General features: G+C 34.3%; 1 protein-coding gene across 1 annotated transcript; it reads right to left on the reverse strand.

Moving 5' to 3' along the window:
* On the reverse strand, positions 1-17,394 carry LOC144971324 (zinc finger protein 330-like). Its single transcript, XM_078911991.1, has 10 exons — positions 17,151-17,394; positions 13,474-13,493; positions 11,616-11,686; positions 10,551-10,630; positions 9,685-9,811; positions 8,081-8,185; positions 6,944-6,990; positions 6,221-6,338; positions 5,908-6,027; positions 1-279 (listed from the first exon to the last, which is right to left on the reverse strand). The coding sequence occupies exons 1-10, from the start codon at positions 17,268-17,270 to the stop codon at positions 128-130; spliced, it is 960 nt and encodes a 319-aa protein (XP_078768117.1). The 5' UTR covers positions 17,271-17,394; the 3' UTR covers positions 1-127.
* Positions 17,395-17,809: the final 415 nt, after the last annotated feature.

The raw sequence follows: 17,809 nt of genomic DNA on the forward strand, positions 1-17,809 counted from the left end.
TAATATCATTATACATTTAATTTTACACTTGAGTTGTAACAATAAATACCATGCATTCGTTTAACAGCTCTTCAGATAGAACTATGGTCCTGAATCTGTGACACGAATTTAACTCCCCCTTTAAAAATTAACTTAATTTCAAGTCTTGCAACTTGCTTGCAGCTTCATTTTTTCCCTCCTCCTCACCACTCTCTTCATCCTCCTCCTCGTCATCATCATCGTCATCATCATAGTCATCATCATCGTCATCATCACTGTCATCCTCGTATGATGGTCGAGCTGAAATAAATTGTTAAAATTTACATAAACAAGACAAAATGATTCATGACTTATTCAAAGCTACTTTCAAAACATAATGGACTATAGGGGCTAACATTGCTTGCTATCCTTTGTGTAGGACACTACCCCACAACATTTTCCATTAATTCAAACAGAACCCACTATCCAAAACCTACGAGGTGGACAGATGGGTGAGAAAAAAATTTAACAAATTGGTTCCTTCACTTATGAGGCAAAAACTCTACCAAACTGAGGGTTCAGACACATGCTGTGATTGCATAATTTCTTCTCTTGTCTCATCAAAGCACAAGACCGACCCTGTAAATCTCGATCAGTCAAGACCAGATAGTACCACTAAGACTTCAAATCACTATGGAACTAGTTTCGGGAATTAAATAAATTTCAATTATGTCAAATGGAACACATATGACAAAGCTAGTAATAACTAAACCAGAGCTAAGGATATATGTATCTGATTTAATAAGGAAAATTAAAATGAGTGTTTTTTTTTTCTCAGGGAGGAAACAACTCCTAAACAACACTAACAGTGCCTTGTATTCCATGAGACCTCAGATATATAATGAAAATTGACGCTTAAAACCACCAATCTTGTATCAAAGACCCACTTTTTTGTGACAACATTGAAATTGCTTGTTTGTTTGAAGTTGGTTTGTCTACAGAGTTTTTCTTGAAAAAACGAGCAATGTTGCAGCATATTTTTCTTATTATATCAACAAAGGTCTTTGTCGATTGATTCGTCACCAGTTTGTATTGAAATTCATTTCACAATATTGATCAACTAGTAACAATAAAGTGTGATTATTAACCAGTTAAATGCCTTACTCTGGAAAGCATGTATTTAAAAACTTGACCAAAAAATCCATCCTTCAAATATCTAAAGATTTGAATAACCTTCTTGGCAAAAACTCTCAAACCTGGGACCTCGTGAACAATACAAAATCTAGACAAAAACCCATGAACCACTGATTTTATGAAGCAGACAAAAGCTATAAATGCACCAATTCTGGCCTCATTATCTGAGAGCAGGCGAAAATAATTGTGGACAATTAGGTTTTCAAACGAGCAATGGTTGACTCGATATATTAAAACAGTGACGCGGCATTCTGCCCTAACCAACAAAAGGACAGTATCTGGGCTGACCCAGATCCAACCAGTTTTGCCGCAATCGACACATTTAGTTTTTTCATTCATAACTCTTTAATTTTATTACATAGTGGAAGTCTTCTAACATTAAATGATAGCTAATGACAAATTGCGTTTTTCTGTTAGTCGGCGATTTCATTGACGTAATATGTTGCATAATATTTTGAGATACTGTTCTTTCTTGGTTAAAGCCAAGCAAATAACTCTACCTGTAACCAACAAAAGGACAGTATCTTATACGACCGTCTCACATACTGTTCACCCTGGTTAACCGCAACGCAAAATGCCTCGTCCGTATTCACCAAAAGAACAGTATCTCAGTTAAGAATATAACAAAATACGAATAACTCGATCGACAAACGTTTTACGTCAGCGATGGCGAGCACTCGCCATCACGGACGAGTGAGAGGCAAGGCTAAGTGTGGTTGACCTGGCGTGAGGGGAATGAATAAATTATCTCCGTCAAGTTTGTAGGCGTGCCTCTGATATAATATTACTACATTAGACTATTCTTCAATCTTTTAGACCCTGACTCCTTTTTCAAGATGAGTCTATTTTTATTAAGCATAATAGCTTTAATTTACGCTTATTGATGATTTTGGCTATCTTGTAAATTAGACTTTAATTGTGTATCAGGGTTTTGTCATTGTACAACGATATTGGGGTGAGTGAGTGATAGTGAATTAAACCTAAGAATAGCTGGAAAATAGGGAATGTCCCCCTTCCCCCGCCCCCAACACGTACAACACACATACCTTTTTGTTTTAAAATCAATATCTTCATTGTCATAGGAAACGAAAAGCATGAAATGGAACGAAATCTGTTGGTACATTTATACTGAATGAAATAGGCGACATCATTCTTACTAAATTTAAAAAGGTGCCCAAATTATGAGCTAATAAGATGAACAAAAAAAATATTTTGTCTTTAGCTAATTTCGCCCACAGGGAGTTACAATAGTACAATTTAGATAAAACAAGGGAATTAATTAAAAGTTCTGCTACATTAAATTACGAATTTTGCTTATTTTATTCATTTCTATGTACATAGATTGTATGGTGTTATTCACGTAGCAGCTTGTTATGGAAATATGTTTATCAATGATGACGCTAAGGTTTTTTGATTTATTTGAAAATTCTGTTGTGCTATTTCCGAGAGTAATAGGTGAATTATTTGCCTTCCACACATTAAAATCTCAGTTTTACTATCATTTACTATCATTTAATTTTAACTTGTTATGGTACATTCAAGATTTAATCTCATAAAACAGCTCGAAATTCGTTGTATTAAGAATTGTAAATTACTTAGGGGTACTGAATCATAAATTTGCGTATCACCAACATTAAAATGATAACTCAGATTGAATCTGGATATCACACGAGAAAGGGGGTGCTTCTACAGAAAAAAAAAGGACAGGGCCAAGAACGCACTCCAAAGTTTAGTAAAACTTGTTCTGACTGAATACCATTCACCACGACAGTCTGCCATCGATCCTGTAAATATGGTGTAATCCATTTAAGGGCAATTCCTTTTACGCCGAACTTATTTTCTAGTCTTCTTAACAAAATGTAATGGTTAATTGTGTCAAAGGCATCTGAAAGATCTTAAAGGCATAATAAATTGATATTGTTAGAATCCGCATTATATAACAAAAGATTTTAAGAAGCGCCGTTTCAGTACTGTGTTGCTCATGCTGTTTGTAGGCTGACTCAACTGTTGTTCTTAAGATGAGATAATTGTGTCAGTACTACCTTCTCCAAAAGTTTGGACAAAAAATAGAAGGATGTGTGGAAAATGAGAGATATGAAGACGATGAAAAAGAAAAACACAAAAAAAAACCCCCAAAAAACAACTAAACAAAAAACGCCTGGACAGACAGTCACACCGACACCCATACACACACACAAACGCACACACACACACACACACACACACTAATTAGTTGAAATGAATGAAAAATAAGTATACTTAAGTTAGACGTTTGGTTGAGCATCCGACCAACAAGCAAGGGGATCAGTTTTTTATTGCCAGCTGTATAAAGTTTTGTAATGGTTTTGCTTTCTGTTTTTTTTTTCTCATTTTTTATTACTTGTTTATAAAGCCCCTCTGCCCACCAATCAGCCACTAAATAGCTAGCTTGATATGTTGATCTGGTGGAAAGTAATATGTGAATATTTACAACTTTTGTCATAGATTAGATTGATTTTGAACTCAGTGTCTGCAGCAATTTAGTCTTTAATCACGGGCGCATAATTTAGTCAAAGATATAAGAACTGCAATCCAAACAGTTGTTAAAAGCAGGAATTTCCACTTTTAAAATCCAACGGAGAGGTCAAACTTAGATGTCGCTGGGTCAAACATACGCGTTGTGGTATGTCACTACTGCTGTCGGATGTGAAGGTCATTCGTTTGATTCTATATAGAGTATGCGGTTAGACTAAGGGAGTTAATTTTTGACATTTTACACGGTAATTTATTTATTTATTTATTTATTATTATTATTATTATTATTATTATTATTATTATTATTATTATTATTATTATTATTATTATTATTATTATTATTATTATTATTATTATTATTATTATTATTAATTATGTGACCCTCCGCCCCGAACGGGGGGTGGGGAGGGGGGGAAGAAAGAAAGAAAGAGAGAGAGAGAGAGAGAGAGAGAGCTTGTGCATTGTAGAGGGCGGGAGCTAAATAGAATAAAGATATAAATATGTGTGTGCGTGTGTCTGTGTGTGTGTGTGTGTGTGTGTGTGTTTATGTGTGTGGTTGTATGTGTGAAAGAAACACGAGGGAGACAAAGAGAGAGAGCGAGACAGGTAGATAAACAAACGGGGAAAAGGAGGGAGGGGGTGGAGCAAAGAATAGGTAGGGATAGTATTAGAAAGCCCTTCGTTTCAAAAGAAGTCAAAGTCAATCAATGATGGGAAACATATTGACCAATGAGATTGCAATTTTAAAAATGGGACTGGTCAAATCATGTGTTACATTGTTTCCATTTTGAGTCAGATGACAGCTTGAAGAGGAGCGGGTTGGGCTGAATTTGTAATGACTTACATGAAATCATATAATTGAATCTTCTTGTTTGAGCTGCAACGTCGAGTTATTTAGGACCTGCCACTCGTTATCACAACCCCTTGTGGTCAATTGTCAGCTATTAAACTCTCCTCCCCTTTTTCTTTGGGTTCACTCCAGTGACTTCTTATATAGTAGACAATGGTTCACTCACATTGTTTATTGTCTCAAAAGACCCCACCCTCCCTCCCATTCCCAATGAATTCACGTTAAAACGCTCTCTCTCTCTCTCTCTCTCTCTCTCTCTCTCTCTCTCTCTCTCTCTCTCTCTCTCTCTCTCTCTCTCTCTCTCTCTCTCTCTCTCTCTCTCTCGCTCCCTCTCTCTCTCTTCTCTCTCTCTCTTATTTATATTATTTATTTTTAAAAATATATCTCTCTGCATCCATCTCTCTCTCTCTCTGTTTGTTACTGACTCTCTCTCTCTCTCTCTCTCTCTCTCTCTCTCTGTGTTTGTGTGTGTGTGTGTGTGTTTCTCTCTCTCTCTCTGTGTTTCTCTCTCTCTGTATTCCAGTCTCTCTCTCTCTCTCTCTCTCTCTCTCTCTCTCTCTCTCTCTCTCTCTCTCTCTCTCTCTCTCTCTCTTCATGTAAACAACAACGCGATAGAAAGTTACAGTGCTCTTCTATTATGTCATGTTATGGATGACGTCATTGGCGTTGGCGACTTATGCGTCAACCAATCAAATCGTCACCAACAGTTTCGCATGGTATTGCTCGCCATACGGCGGCATCTTCGTCACGCCACTCGTTGACGCCACCGCATGCTCACGGACACCGTCAATATTTACGGGGCGGACTACGGCCGTCGGAGATACTGTCCTTTTGTTGGTTAACGATGGGGTTGAAATAGGATACTGTTTCAAGCAAATTTTTAATTGCCTCTAATTTCAAAAATATTTGAGTTATGATCATTCTGACAACTTTGTAAGCTTTCCTATGTCCCAGAGATTCGATTTAGTGAAAAAAGTGATTTTATGATTTTTTGAGAGATATTGTCCTTTTGTTGGTTAGGGCAGCATTGTCTTTAAAGAAGCCTATGTCTGGTTCATTATTGCCAGTGAATTAAAAATTCTACTGTGGTTGGGCGTTGTCTTATCACAGACACTAGTCCACACATTGTATCATTATAATATACTTATGGGTCTCACCACAACCCATTTTCCGCCATTTTGAAGACCCCTGGAGAATGACATAATTTTCATTGTTTGGTGTTTTTTACCAATGAAAAATGCTATATCAAGGCAATCTATTTTTTACACATAATATTGTCACATGGAAATGGCCCTGGAATACCTTTGATTTGCAGAAAAAAAGTACTAAATAGATTAGCAATAAAAGGGGTTTTTTATAAATGAAATATCTCAGAAATGCTTGGATCTTACCTCTATGACCCTTAACTGTGACGCCACCAAAGGAGAAACCAGCTGGGGGTCCAAGGCCATAGCCTCCCTCATCATCGCCTTCATCATCTGCATCTTGTCTCCCATACTTGTAGTTACGAGCTAAAAAACAAAATCAATGACGAGAGCTTTTCATTTCAAATGATTTCAATGTTTTAAACATATTTAAAGAAAGGATGTGAAATAAAAGTAATTCTTCTACAAAACGAGAGCAACTGCAAACATAAAACTTATAACTTAATATAATTTTACTGATAAAGTACCTTAAATCAATTTATCAACTCTTAAACCTTACTTGAAATGCACAACTCCTTGACTTCCTGTGTGTCATTGCCACACTTTGGACATGGAAGAGCCTGGCCTTTTGTGTACTTCTGTCCCTTGCGACGAACATGGTCCTCACAGTAACATGACTAAGAAAATGTAGTAAAAATTTGCCATATTAAACTTTTTTTTTTACTTTCCATCAAACATTTTCAAACAAACTCAATCTGAATACAGTGGACCTCGGATTTAACAAGACCACAAATCTGAAAAATCCCTTTTTTCCATTTTTGTTTTTTTTTTTAAATCTGTACCTTGCATTTGAACTCGGCAAGACCTTTGACAAAATGGAAACTTATCTTCACTCCTCACAACCTTGCCTTATCTAAAGCCCACTGAATTTTTTAACACTCATCAACGTCTTCCTAAGCTCTGTAAAATTAATAAATTGCAAAGGCATTAACAAAAAGATAATAATAATTAGGATAATATCAATGATTGTTATTTCGAATGAGGCCAAGCCATGTGATGCATTTTATAAATACTGTCTACTGCAAATATCTCTAGGGGTTGTATTTTCGTCGTTTTGTTTAGGGGGGGGGGGGGTCCTTCTTCACCCTTTTCTCTCTCATATTTATTTTTTCACCTTTGTCTTTTGTCCTCTCTTCAAATTCAAACTTTAATTTTTCAATCTCACAAAAAAAAATGACTCCACAGTTTCGGCTATACTTGTACAAATTAAAAAAGCACAAACCTTGCATTTTAGGCAAGAATATTGTCCAAGCTTATTACAACACAGACCTGGAGGGGAAAAAATTTAAGATATATTCAGATCATTAACCTTGTACAGCACATGTTTGTCACTCAAAACATGTAGAATGGGTCTTCAGCAATAAACTGATATTGTCTTTAATTTACATGATATGTGAGCATTCAGCTTCTCTGTATAAATAAAGACCTGAGTTGTTTCAACTTCTCCCACCAAGTAGTTCACTTTTCCCACTTTGACAATCAACAGACAAGTGCATTGAAAGGGGTCCTTAGCCAACAGCAACACAACATATAAGACGAGACATTCCACCTGTGAGGTGATATAATAATTTTTTCCCCCCGACAGAGACAATGAAAGAATGTAAGTAAACATCATTTTCCAAGGACTCTAATTTGCACCTACCTGGGTCTTATCTGTCTGAATGCGAGTGTCATACAACAGACTCTAAAAGCCTCTGTGCAGAGGATTAACTCTCTCCTTAATGACCATTTTCAGGATTTCCCCCGAAATGTCATAGTCATACCTACCCATCACAAAAATTAATTTTTAAAACTCAAAACACAAAAGTAATAAGTAATGTTATACATAACTGTGTATAGCAAAACAAGCTAAACCAAACAGCAGTATGTTCATATAGCTATTTGTGATGAACAAAAGAAGTCTAAATAGGAAAATCGTTCATTTCATCGTAATTGTGAAAATGTTACTATAGTTGATAAGGAGAGAGTTAAATGGCCTGACAGTGCACGAATGCGGACCAGACTTTGCTGATTGGGTCGATCGTCATAACATAGTAGTGTGAAAACCATAAGAGGCTGCTGCCTGACAGAGATAACAGTAGACCAATACAAAGTGAAGTCTAGTAAAATACAAACTAAGCACTTAAGTATGAAATTTTTCTTATGTTTCCACTCAATGTTGAGTCATCTTTACTCATTTTTGCCAAATAAATTCTACTAATAGAGCTGGTATCAAGCTCCAGAGCAATATTGAGACCTTGCACTACAGACTATCAGGGAAGTGGGTTTTTTTTTCTTTTTCTCTTGGATATCCACAACAACAGTGATGCTCAGTCTAGAGTCAATCGGTTTATTTGAAAGAGAAGAATTTTCAACTCACATTTGACACTCTCAGACTCCACAACTTGGCAACTAGCTTGGTGTTCAAATTGGTCATCCTCACAAAGAAAATTGGAGCAAAAACCGCAAGAAAAGATTCGTCCTCCTGTTTCAAAGACAAATATTGTTTTAATTTCTTTTTTTAAGTTTAAGTCAACTAAAATTATCCTTTCTACTGGACTTTTAAAAATATAGAAAATATAGAGCACACACAAGGAATGGTCACTAAATGATACAAAAATAATTGTACTTTGGCTTGGGATATCATGATTATTATATTTGCACCATAGACTATACAAAAGCTTAAAACCTGCAATTTAATTCGAAACGCCAATATAATGTTTGGCAGACGTATTTTCAATGAAATTTCAAATGTTTTGTAAATTGATGTGATTTAGAGGGAAAAAAAGAATTTACTAAAGAGAGTATTTGTTATTGTATTTTTTAATGCATCTCCGGGATAAAGCAATAAAACTACAATGCACCCTTATACAGTGATGCCTATATACATAAGCAGTGAAAGTATACCCCTTGTTTCTTCTATTTCTATATATTAATGATGCCACACCACAGTCTAGTGAATTGGTAAGGCAGATGAATATGAGTATATCATCAACTGAGTGAATTGGTAAGGCAGATGAATATGAGTATATCATCAACTGAGAGAATTGGTAAGGCAGATGAATATGGGTATATCATCAACTGAGTGAATTGGTAAGGCAGATGAATATGAGTATATCATCAACTGAGTGAATTGGTAAGGCAGATGAATATGAGTATATCATCAACTGAGTGAATTGGTAAGGCAGATGAATATGGGTATATCATCAACTGAGTGAATTGGTAAGGCAGATGAATATGAGTATTTCATCAACTGAGTGAATTGGTAAGACAAATGAAAATTAGTATAATATCATAAACTAAGTGAATCGGTAAGGCAGATGAAAATGAGTATATCATCAAATGAGTTCGAATCTATCAATGAAACAACAACAAAAATGCTATTGAAATCTAATTTATTTGCTGGCAGAACCAAAGTTGAGTGTCTGATTTTTATCTTAGCAAACAGTAAAGACATAACTTTCTCAACATCAGAATAGAAGCCAACACATGCTCTCACCCTCTTCACAGTAAGCTTAAGTTAAATAATTCACTATTAAATAAGCATCCTCCATTCATATACTCTATAGATAGTATGCGCTTGCTTAGAAGCTCATAACATTGCCATCCGGAAGTATAACGGACCAACACACAAAACTGTATGTATCCATGAACGTTTATCGTCGGGTTAATACAATTCAGTGAGCATTACTCATAAACGCGGCTGGCAAAAACAATAACAAAGACCGAATGACGTCATCTTCGAACTATCTATAATACAAGTCAACTTCAGGGCTGCAACATATTACCATCAGGATTAGTTAATTGATCCTTATTTGTATTCCATACCACCCATGTCCCCTTTAATTGTTTCAGAAATGGTAGGTTTTAATATACCCACTGAAGTTCAACTCGACCTTTCAGATTTGGAAATGAAATAAAATATAAAATCAATGCCGCACATTATAACATTACCTAAAAGTGTTAGAAAAAGCGATGACCTACCATGTGACCAAGTATCTCTTTTACATTCATGGCAGACGGCATCCTGCAAGGCACAGCCACAAGCATGGGTCTGAAGACATCTCTTGCTATGGCAGATCCAAGCCTCACAGAAATCACAGATGGCACCCTGTTTATCAGGAGATGGAACTCATAATACTGAGGCAGATTGCAATTTCTAATTTTTAATATCAACTTTTCACGTGGTGATCAGTGCTTATTATACTTGGAAGAAAAAAAAAGATGACAAAACAAAACTCCATTTACTAATATCAAAGCACTTTTATTTAAGATTAAAAATCTAATCAAGTTGTGTTATTAGAGAATCAATTATTCCAATTTCCTATCAAGGTGCACATCATACATCAGTCCTCTATCTAACCATATATCCTCTTCTCCACCTCTTTCTCTCCATGTCTCATCAGATGCCATTTCACAGTTTTGTTTTGACTGATGAAATCATCATTCTGCCTTCATAACTATGCAACTGTACACCAGCCACCTTGGGAGTCTTATCAACATTAATTTATCAACACAACGTAATCATACAATACCATACTTAATTTAATTTATAAAATAATAAAATGGCTTTGAATAGTGCATAAAGTTTCTATGCCTATCTTTCAAAACATATTAGAATTTTTCCTTGCAGTGTAAAGCATCCTTAAAGCACTTTTTTTCTTTTTTTTTTTTTTTTGCAGGCATGTGAATGTGAACTAGTGAGAATTTGAGACCAATCAAGCAGTTAATCAAATCATCAATGGTGATGAAAGCATCAGTTAAGGAAACTGTAGCATATATCAAGCTTAAGAAGTCAACTTAAAATCATTAAATAAAATGATTAAATGTATCTTTGACAGTAGACTTACCACCATTTGTAGACCAGTGACATACTGTCCCGTATGCTTCACTGCACAGTCTCCACCCTTAGACATACATTTGGTTTTTCCTTAAATTTAAAATATTAAACATTATCAGCCATGACATTTAACCAACCCTGAACAAAATTACAGAAGGATATGTGATTATTACAATTAGTCTAAATAATATCTAAAACAACCTTTCTCTTACAATCAAAATTAGTTGAGTTGTAATTAAAACAGACATTTTCAACAGAGAGTAAAATTCATAGGGCTAGTCTTCCAACCAAAATCAACAGATAATTTAAATAAAGATTAGACCAACAAAACACATAAAAACAAGACACTTGGCTTGACAATTCCCTACTCACAACTCCCTTCTTTTTATCAGGCCTGTAAATGCGCATTTTTCAAAAAAGTCTGAAAATTTTCAGTCATTATGTTCATAACAATTAGTATGTAATACATACTCTACTGATAATAGATCTGATGTACTTGAAGATAATTAAAATTAACGAATTGATATGTCTATGGCCTTGATATATATCCACACTGCGATCAATGTGGTAAGTCTCATGCATTTTTTAAAAAATCTTGATATGTAATCCGTAAAAATACAACTGATGAAAACAATTTCTTACTTTATGGTCTTTCTCGGACAGGGAAACCATAACCATAACAACACCGTCGAGAAAAGAAATTTAAAAAGTGAGGCGGCTTCATACAATGAGTAAATGCATTCATTTGTAATACAATTTTTCAGACTTTTGGGCTGAAATTTGGTCTCCGCTCCGAATAACAAAGATAGATAGGAGCAGCGAGAAGAATTCAGATACATGACCTGTAACCTCAGATGACGACAGTAGTTTCATGATGAATGGCATGTAAAACCCATTAGCAGAAATTATTCATTTTCAGATTTTTCAGACGGTCTCAAATAAGACTGACATGATTGTGGATTACGATCTATTAGGCTATTACTATTAGGCTTTGGTGTTTCCATGAAAGATAATAATAAGGGGTCTCAATGTTGAAAGTTGAAAGACTGAAAGCTGAGAAACTTTTATCACTTACCACAATGTGCACACAGAGGCAAACGCTGCAATGCATTACAAAAGTAGCAAAAAGCTCTGTTTTTCTGCGTTCTGTATGAAGAGTAAAAAAGAAGGAAACATATCTTTATAAAGCTACTCTTGAGGGCAGTAAAAATATAAGCATCAATAATAATAATAATAATAATAATAATAATAATAATAATAATAATAATAATAATAATAATAATAATAATAATAATAATAATAATAATAATAATAATAATCGTTTGTTTGTTTTTAAGGGTTTTACGGTGCTTGCAACACATCATAATCATAATAATAATAACAACAACAATAGCAGTTATAATAATAATAATAATAATAATAATAATAATAATAATAATAATAATAATAATAATAATAATAATAATAACAATAATAATAATAATAATAATAATAATAATAATAATAATAATAATGAATTACTAACAGTGACGATAGTTGAGTCCTTGGAAAAGCCTTTTTATTCACATTCTCTCGCCATACTGAGATGTAAAACAAGTACCTAGCTGTTAATAACATTGTCTTTGTCCGAAAAAAAAATGTAATAATAATAACGCTTATCAGGCATCATGTCTTGTCCTCCATGTTCAGTGTTACTATTGGCCGAGAACCCTTTGTAAAGTGCGTTGATCATTCATACTATATAAAAATGCTCAAGGTCTTTGGGGGTTTTTTAATAGCAAATTAAAGCATGTCCAAAATTTAGTTACTTACTATCACCATCTCTCAGTTTTAGAGACCAAGCCAGTTTACAGCTCATTAAGTACATAGATCCTGTAATAAAATCCACTAAAAAGCATGATCTTGTAGCTGCCATTACTTCTTATCATACATATTTAGTTTAGTAGTATTTCAGTGTTGGCGTTCAGGAATGCCTTTTTTGATGAATTAATATACATCCTTTTCTGATAATCAGTCTTTAATGATTGAATCTATTGGTTTATTTATTTTTTCTTTTGGATGTCTTCTTCACTATTGAAAAAGCTAAGAAAAAATGTAATCACATAATACCAGTCCTACTTCTCTATACCTTTCGTTTTATTATTGTGTGAATAAGTTAATCTTTGAATTATTGTTAACTGGCCACTTTATTTCAAAGATAATTTAGCATATTCTGAACACTTATTTGCACCATGTGTGCATAATTTATGTCATGAATCATGTTTTTGTCATTTAGATTTCATTCTACAGATTATTTTCAGTTCATGAAATATTTATTTTGATCCAAAATGTAATCAGACAAAAAAAAAGGCCATTTGATGTTACTGACTTCCAAATTTTGAATTACTAGGTAAGATGGTTGTCACACAAAATGGAGGTTGCAATGGTAGCTATGAAATGACAATGGTGGAATTGATCATTGTCAATTTTAAACACATCTCTTCAATTATATTTTGGAATGTCATACAATCAAATAAAAGGAATTGATGAAGATGAGAAGCACCATCATAACAATGTTCATTCAGAGAAATCTAGTATGTTCCCCGTTTGCATTTGGAAGAATATAGCCCATTGATGACATGTTTTTGTATTTGTGGAAATATCTGTAGAATCTCCCTATATTTTTTTCACAAAGCTCTCCTTAAAACTTTTCAGGGAGTTGGCAAGCGCCCCACATTTTTTACCTTGCTAAGTAAAAAATCTCAATTATGCACTTAGTTACCAAAGTCACTTGATGAGCTTTAAAATGGTGGTCTACTGATTCTATATCTTTCATAGAACTGAAATAGTATCTTAATACTGTTTTTGGGGGTTTTTTTGTTTTGTTTTTTGGGGTTTTTTTTTTGTTTTTTGGGGGTTTTTTTTGATAATATTTTCTCCAAAAAAAGACTTACCTCTTACACTGATCACATTCCTGAAAAGAGACAAATAGGATGATGGATTAAGAGCAATAAAATAAAAATTAAAATGTTTGATATTTTCTCCTACTCTCCTCTTGATCTAAATATTGCGGATGAATAGATCACTGATATGTGCAAAGTGATAATTTGAATCTTGAATCTAGGAATTCTGTGAAGTTCAATGGGCTCTAAACTTTTACTGAAATTATTACCTTTCACAAAAATTCAAATTTTATCAAGATAGAAACATTTTTATTTTATTTTATTTATTTATTTTTAAGGATTGCAACATGTTAAGGTCATACAAGCACTAGTAAAAAATGTTGACACCTTTTTGGATCAGCCTTAAAGCTAAAAACTAAAGTAAAAAATATTATAATTTTGAGGAAATTAAAATCACATTGCTGAAATCAGCTTGAAAAAAGAAGAATATTGGTCTTTATTTCCAAATAATCGGTTAAAAACTGTTATACGAGTAAATTTGATTTAAAATTGTTAAAATTGCTTCTGTTTATTTTAGCTTTTTTTTTGCAACATTTTAATTTTTCGACCGATTTTCTTGATATTTATATCATTGTTTATATCTCAATGAGACGAGATCGGTGACGTACTTAGTATGCTTCAAATATAGGTGGAAATATAACTTGGCTTTTCTACCTATTTATCAACCATGATATTCTTCAAGGTGGAGATTGTGACGCAACTATGAGACGACCATCTTCTAAAGCTTCAACGGTGACTCAAAGTCAAAGCATCAGTTGACAGCTGTTGTCATCAATGGTTAAGATTCTCAATCGATGTGATTATTGCCAGACACCTGTCTGACAATAACGATGGACGATTATATACAGACACTTTTTTGAAACTCCACTCTTTTAAACATTTATCCACATTCCAGAATATGGAAAGTTTAGTAATGCACATAGAAATAAGCAAAATTGATAAAATATCAAGAAAAACATAAAATTAACCAACAATAAATCTGTCGATGGATAGTAGACTACTATATATACACAATATGTGTCAACATTCATGTGGGTGTCATGGCAGAATGGTTAAGTTGTCTGCCTTAGAAGGCTTGTCGGAATCAATGCTGTGTGTTCAAATCCTGGTTCCACCACTTCTTTTTTTTTTTTGGTCTTCTTTCTACATTGCGTTGCAAATGATAAATGCCCCATCCACTCCCACCCCCCTTTTTTTCTTCTAGATCTTTTTTTCTCTCACTTTTGGTTCCTTTCTATAGAATATTGCAAATTTTCATATTTGTCCCCTCTCCAATCTCAAAAATACTAAAAGAATAAATAATTAAAAAGCAAGCAAACAAAAAAATTCAGAGGGCAATCAAATGGTCATATAGAAAAAAAAAAAACCATTAAAAAAAATTCATTATCAGAAACAAAACAAGGCCAAAAAACAAGGAGAAAACAGACTCGCTCAAAAACCAAAAAAGAAGAAACAAAAAAATAAGAAGGAAAAGTTGTTTTGTCAAATCTTAAAATCTTTTTCTCTTAAACAAGTATGTGTACACTCCAGCACAGTTTCCTCGAACTCATTCAAATGTCCCAAATTTTTTCCTTATTTTTCTTTGTTATCATTCCATTCATTCTCGAACTAATTTTTGCCTCGACCTAATTTCACCCAGCCAATGTAAAAAAATGAATTAATCAATGGGGTTTTTTTTAATGCACCAAGTGATTTTGACCACTGATGATTTACTGTGGCATTGACAGTTGTGTATGTGTCTATCGTGTGTATCTATCTGCACTGCATGTGTGTGTGTTTGTGTGTGTGTGTGTGTGTGTAAAATATGGTACACATGCAGATTCACACACCCCATCACCGTTTCACATAGCAGTCAACTCTCTGCTTATTCTTAGCACTTCGCCATTCGCTCTAAATTCAATGCCATGCGCCATGATTGGCTACGACAGTAATTGGATGTTGTAACATAGCAACCCCCCACCCCCTTTCACAAACAGCTTGTAAGTAATATGTCATATATAAAGTTATCTCCCTCAACTTTTCAATGAAATAAACAAATATTAAGTTCCCTCTCTTCATTCTCAAGCGGGATTTGTCTTAGGGTCAATTCCGAGGGAAGACTGGAATAACCCAAGTGTGAGTTGCAGTGCAGTGCCGCAAATTAAGCTACAGAGAAGTAGCTTGTTGAAAGCCACAAGTGTGCAATGATACATCATTATTATTGACAGCCAGATCACTACGCTGATGAGAACCCCCTGGTGACTCAGCTTACACCTAGATACATAAATAAATAAATAAATAAAATTACATCCTTCTTCTGTAGACTGTTGAAAAATTTAACTGCCCCCCCCCCCCCCCTTACAAATCCCGGCTTTTTATCTTTAATATTATGCTTTTTTTAGGTGATTGGAACTATTTTTTACCAACCAATGTGCCTCCAGAATTTGCGCTATTTTAAATCGTCTTGTTAAATCTTGTGTGAAACCAGTAAGTGAAAAAAAACAAATCCCCGGGCCATCATCAATATCCCTAAAATGGTGGTCAGAATGAACAAATGATAGAAACTAAAGAAGATCAATAAAGTTAACAAGTAGGTAGGTAGTGAAATTTTTAATGGTTGGTGGAATATGAACCGATTCGCCGATTAACAAGTTCTTGCTGGTTGAAAAAAAAGGTAGACTGCCAGTTTGATGTTTTCGGTTCAAAGTGTCACAAAAGCTTACATTTGATTGATCCATTTGCTTTTTTAAAAAAGCTGGATTTTGCATTTGAGCACTAATTACTTTCATCTTGTGTTAAATATCACTTGATAAGATATTAACTGATTTGGGACACAAATTACCACTGGCATTTTTTCAGATATTTGGCATTTTGCATAAAATCTTTCTGCCAACATGATCAAACGTTTGGCAATAATCAAAAGCCTGGACCTCTGATTATTGCCAGACACTGTATGGAAATAACCAAAAGCCTGACAGGTGTCGGTGAATAATCATTTTTCTTTATTGGCAGACATGTTCTTCGATCAAAAAAAATCACAAACGCAATAGTTTGAAATATGGTGATGAACAGAAATCGTTTCTGAGCAGAGTTTAGTCACAAGTGACTGTAGAAAACGAAAATGCCACTGCAGAGGTCAAAGTCAAAGGGTAGGCTTATATCATAAAAGTATGTCTACATGATTGACATGGCCATATAGGGAACTCATTATCTACTCCTCCAAAAAATTATGAACACTAGTAGTAGTAGAAGGCTAACAACTTGGTTGTTGATGAAAACATTGTCATTTTATCATTTTATTTTAAGAATAATTGTTAAAAATCTTGTTCTTTTAAAATTGGAATTCATACATACAATTTGGCTTTCCTTTTTCTTTGGCAACCTATGATAAAACTATAAAAGTAAAACGTGGCTGGCTAATGACTAATAATATACTGATAGTCACAGTACAGCGCGTGGTGTGGGTCTCTAATAACTCTACATAAAAATCATTCATTGGAATTGGAGTCAACTTACTTCCTATTCCTACTAAGAAAGTGCCCGAATTTTGATTGAAACTAGGAAACAAACAAAATTTATTTATATTGCTACTCCGGGTTATATTGTTTTCCTCCTTTCTTTTCGAAATTAATACAATCCAATAATGATTCATCGGTGCCTTTTACTTTTTAAAAAAAAAAATTTTTTACCATCAACTGATTGCAAGGTTTCTGGTTCAGTCCTCTCTCATACTGGGAATTCTTTATTCCTTTTTGACGTTCCCTTTGCTTTTCAGCCTTTTTTCGTTGTCCCGACTTTTTCTTTGGCATGATTAATTCACTGAATGGATAAAATAGCAGAGTAAACAAAGGTAGGAATTAAACTTTAAACACGTATTATTTGGCTGTTCAATCCTATCTTCTTGGGCGCAGCCATTTTTAGTTTCTGATCAATGAACGAGAACTCTCAGGGCAACGCAAAAAAAAATTATATTTTGGGTTAATTCCCTTCGTTTGGCGAAGTGGGACAAAGGAACACAAGTGTGATGTCCAAAAAATGGTTCCTATATCCTTGGAAGTGTAAAACTACTCTTCCGGAAGACTGAATGCATACCTTGTGTAAATGATCGTCTGGTTTCTTAGAATATACATATACATCCTGATACTAAAATGGTTATGCGTCTAATGATTCAATCTATAAACTATATTCATTATTTGTCTTCCGAAGGACTGATTACATACACACTTCCAATGATTTTGGGAACCAGAAAAGTGGAAGGTGTGATGTCACAACTTTTCCTCCCTATTTGGGATAGGGAGAAGAAGGGGGTGATGGTGGCTTCGCCCAAACTTGCTCTATGAGCAGAAAC

Source organism: Berghia stephanieae, chromosome 4 (assembly GCF_034508935.2).
Source record: "Berghia stephanieae isolate SIO BIC M18660-M18661 chromosome 4, UCSD_Bste_1.3, whole genome shotgun sequence".
NCBI lineage: Eukaryota > Metazoa > Mollusca > Gastropoda > Nudibranchia > Aeolidiidae > Berghia > Berghia stephanieae.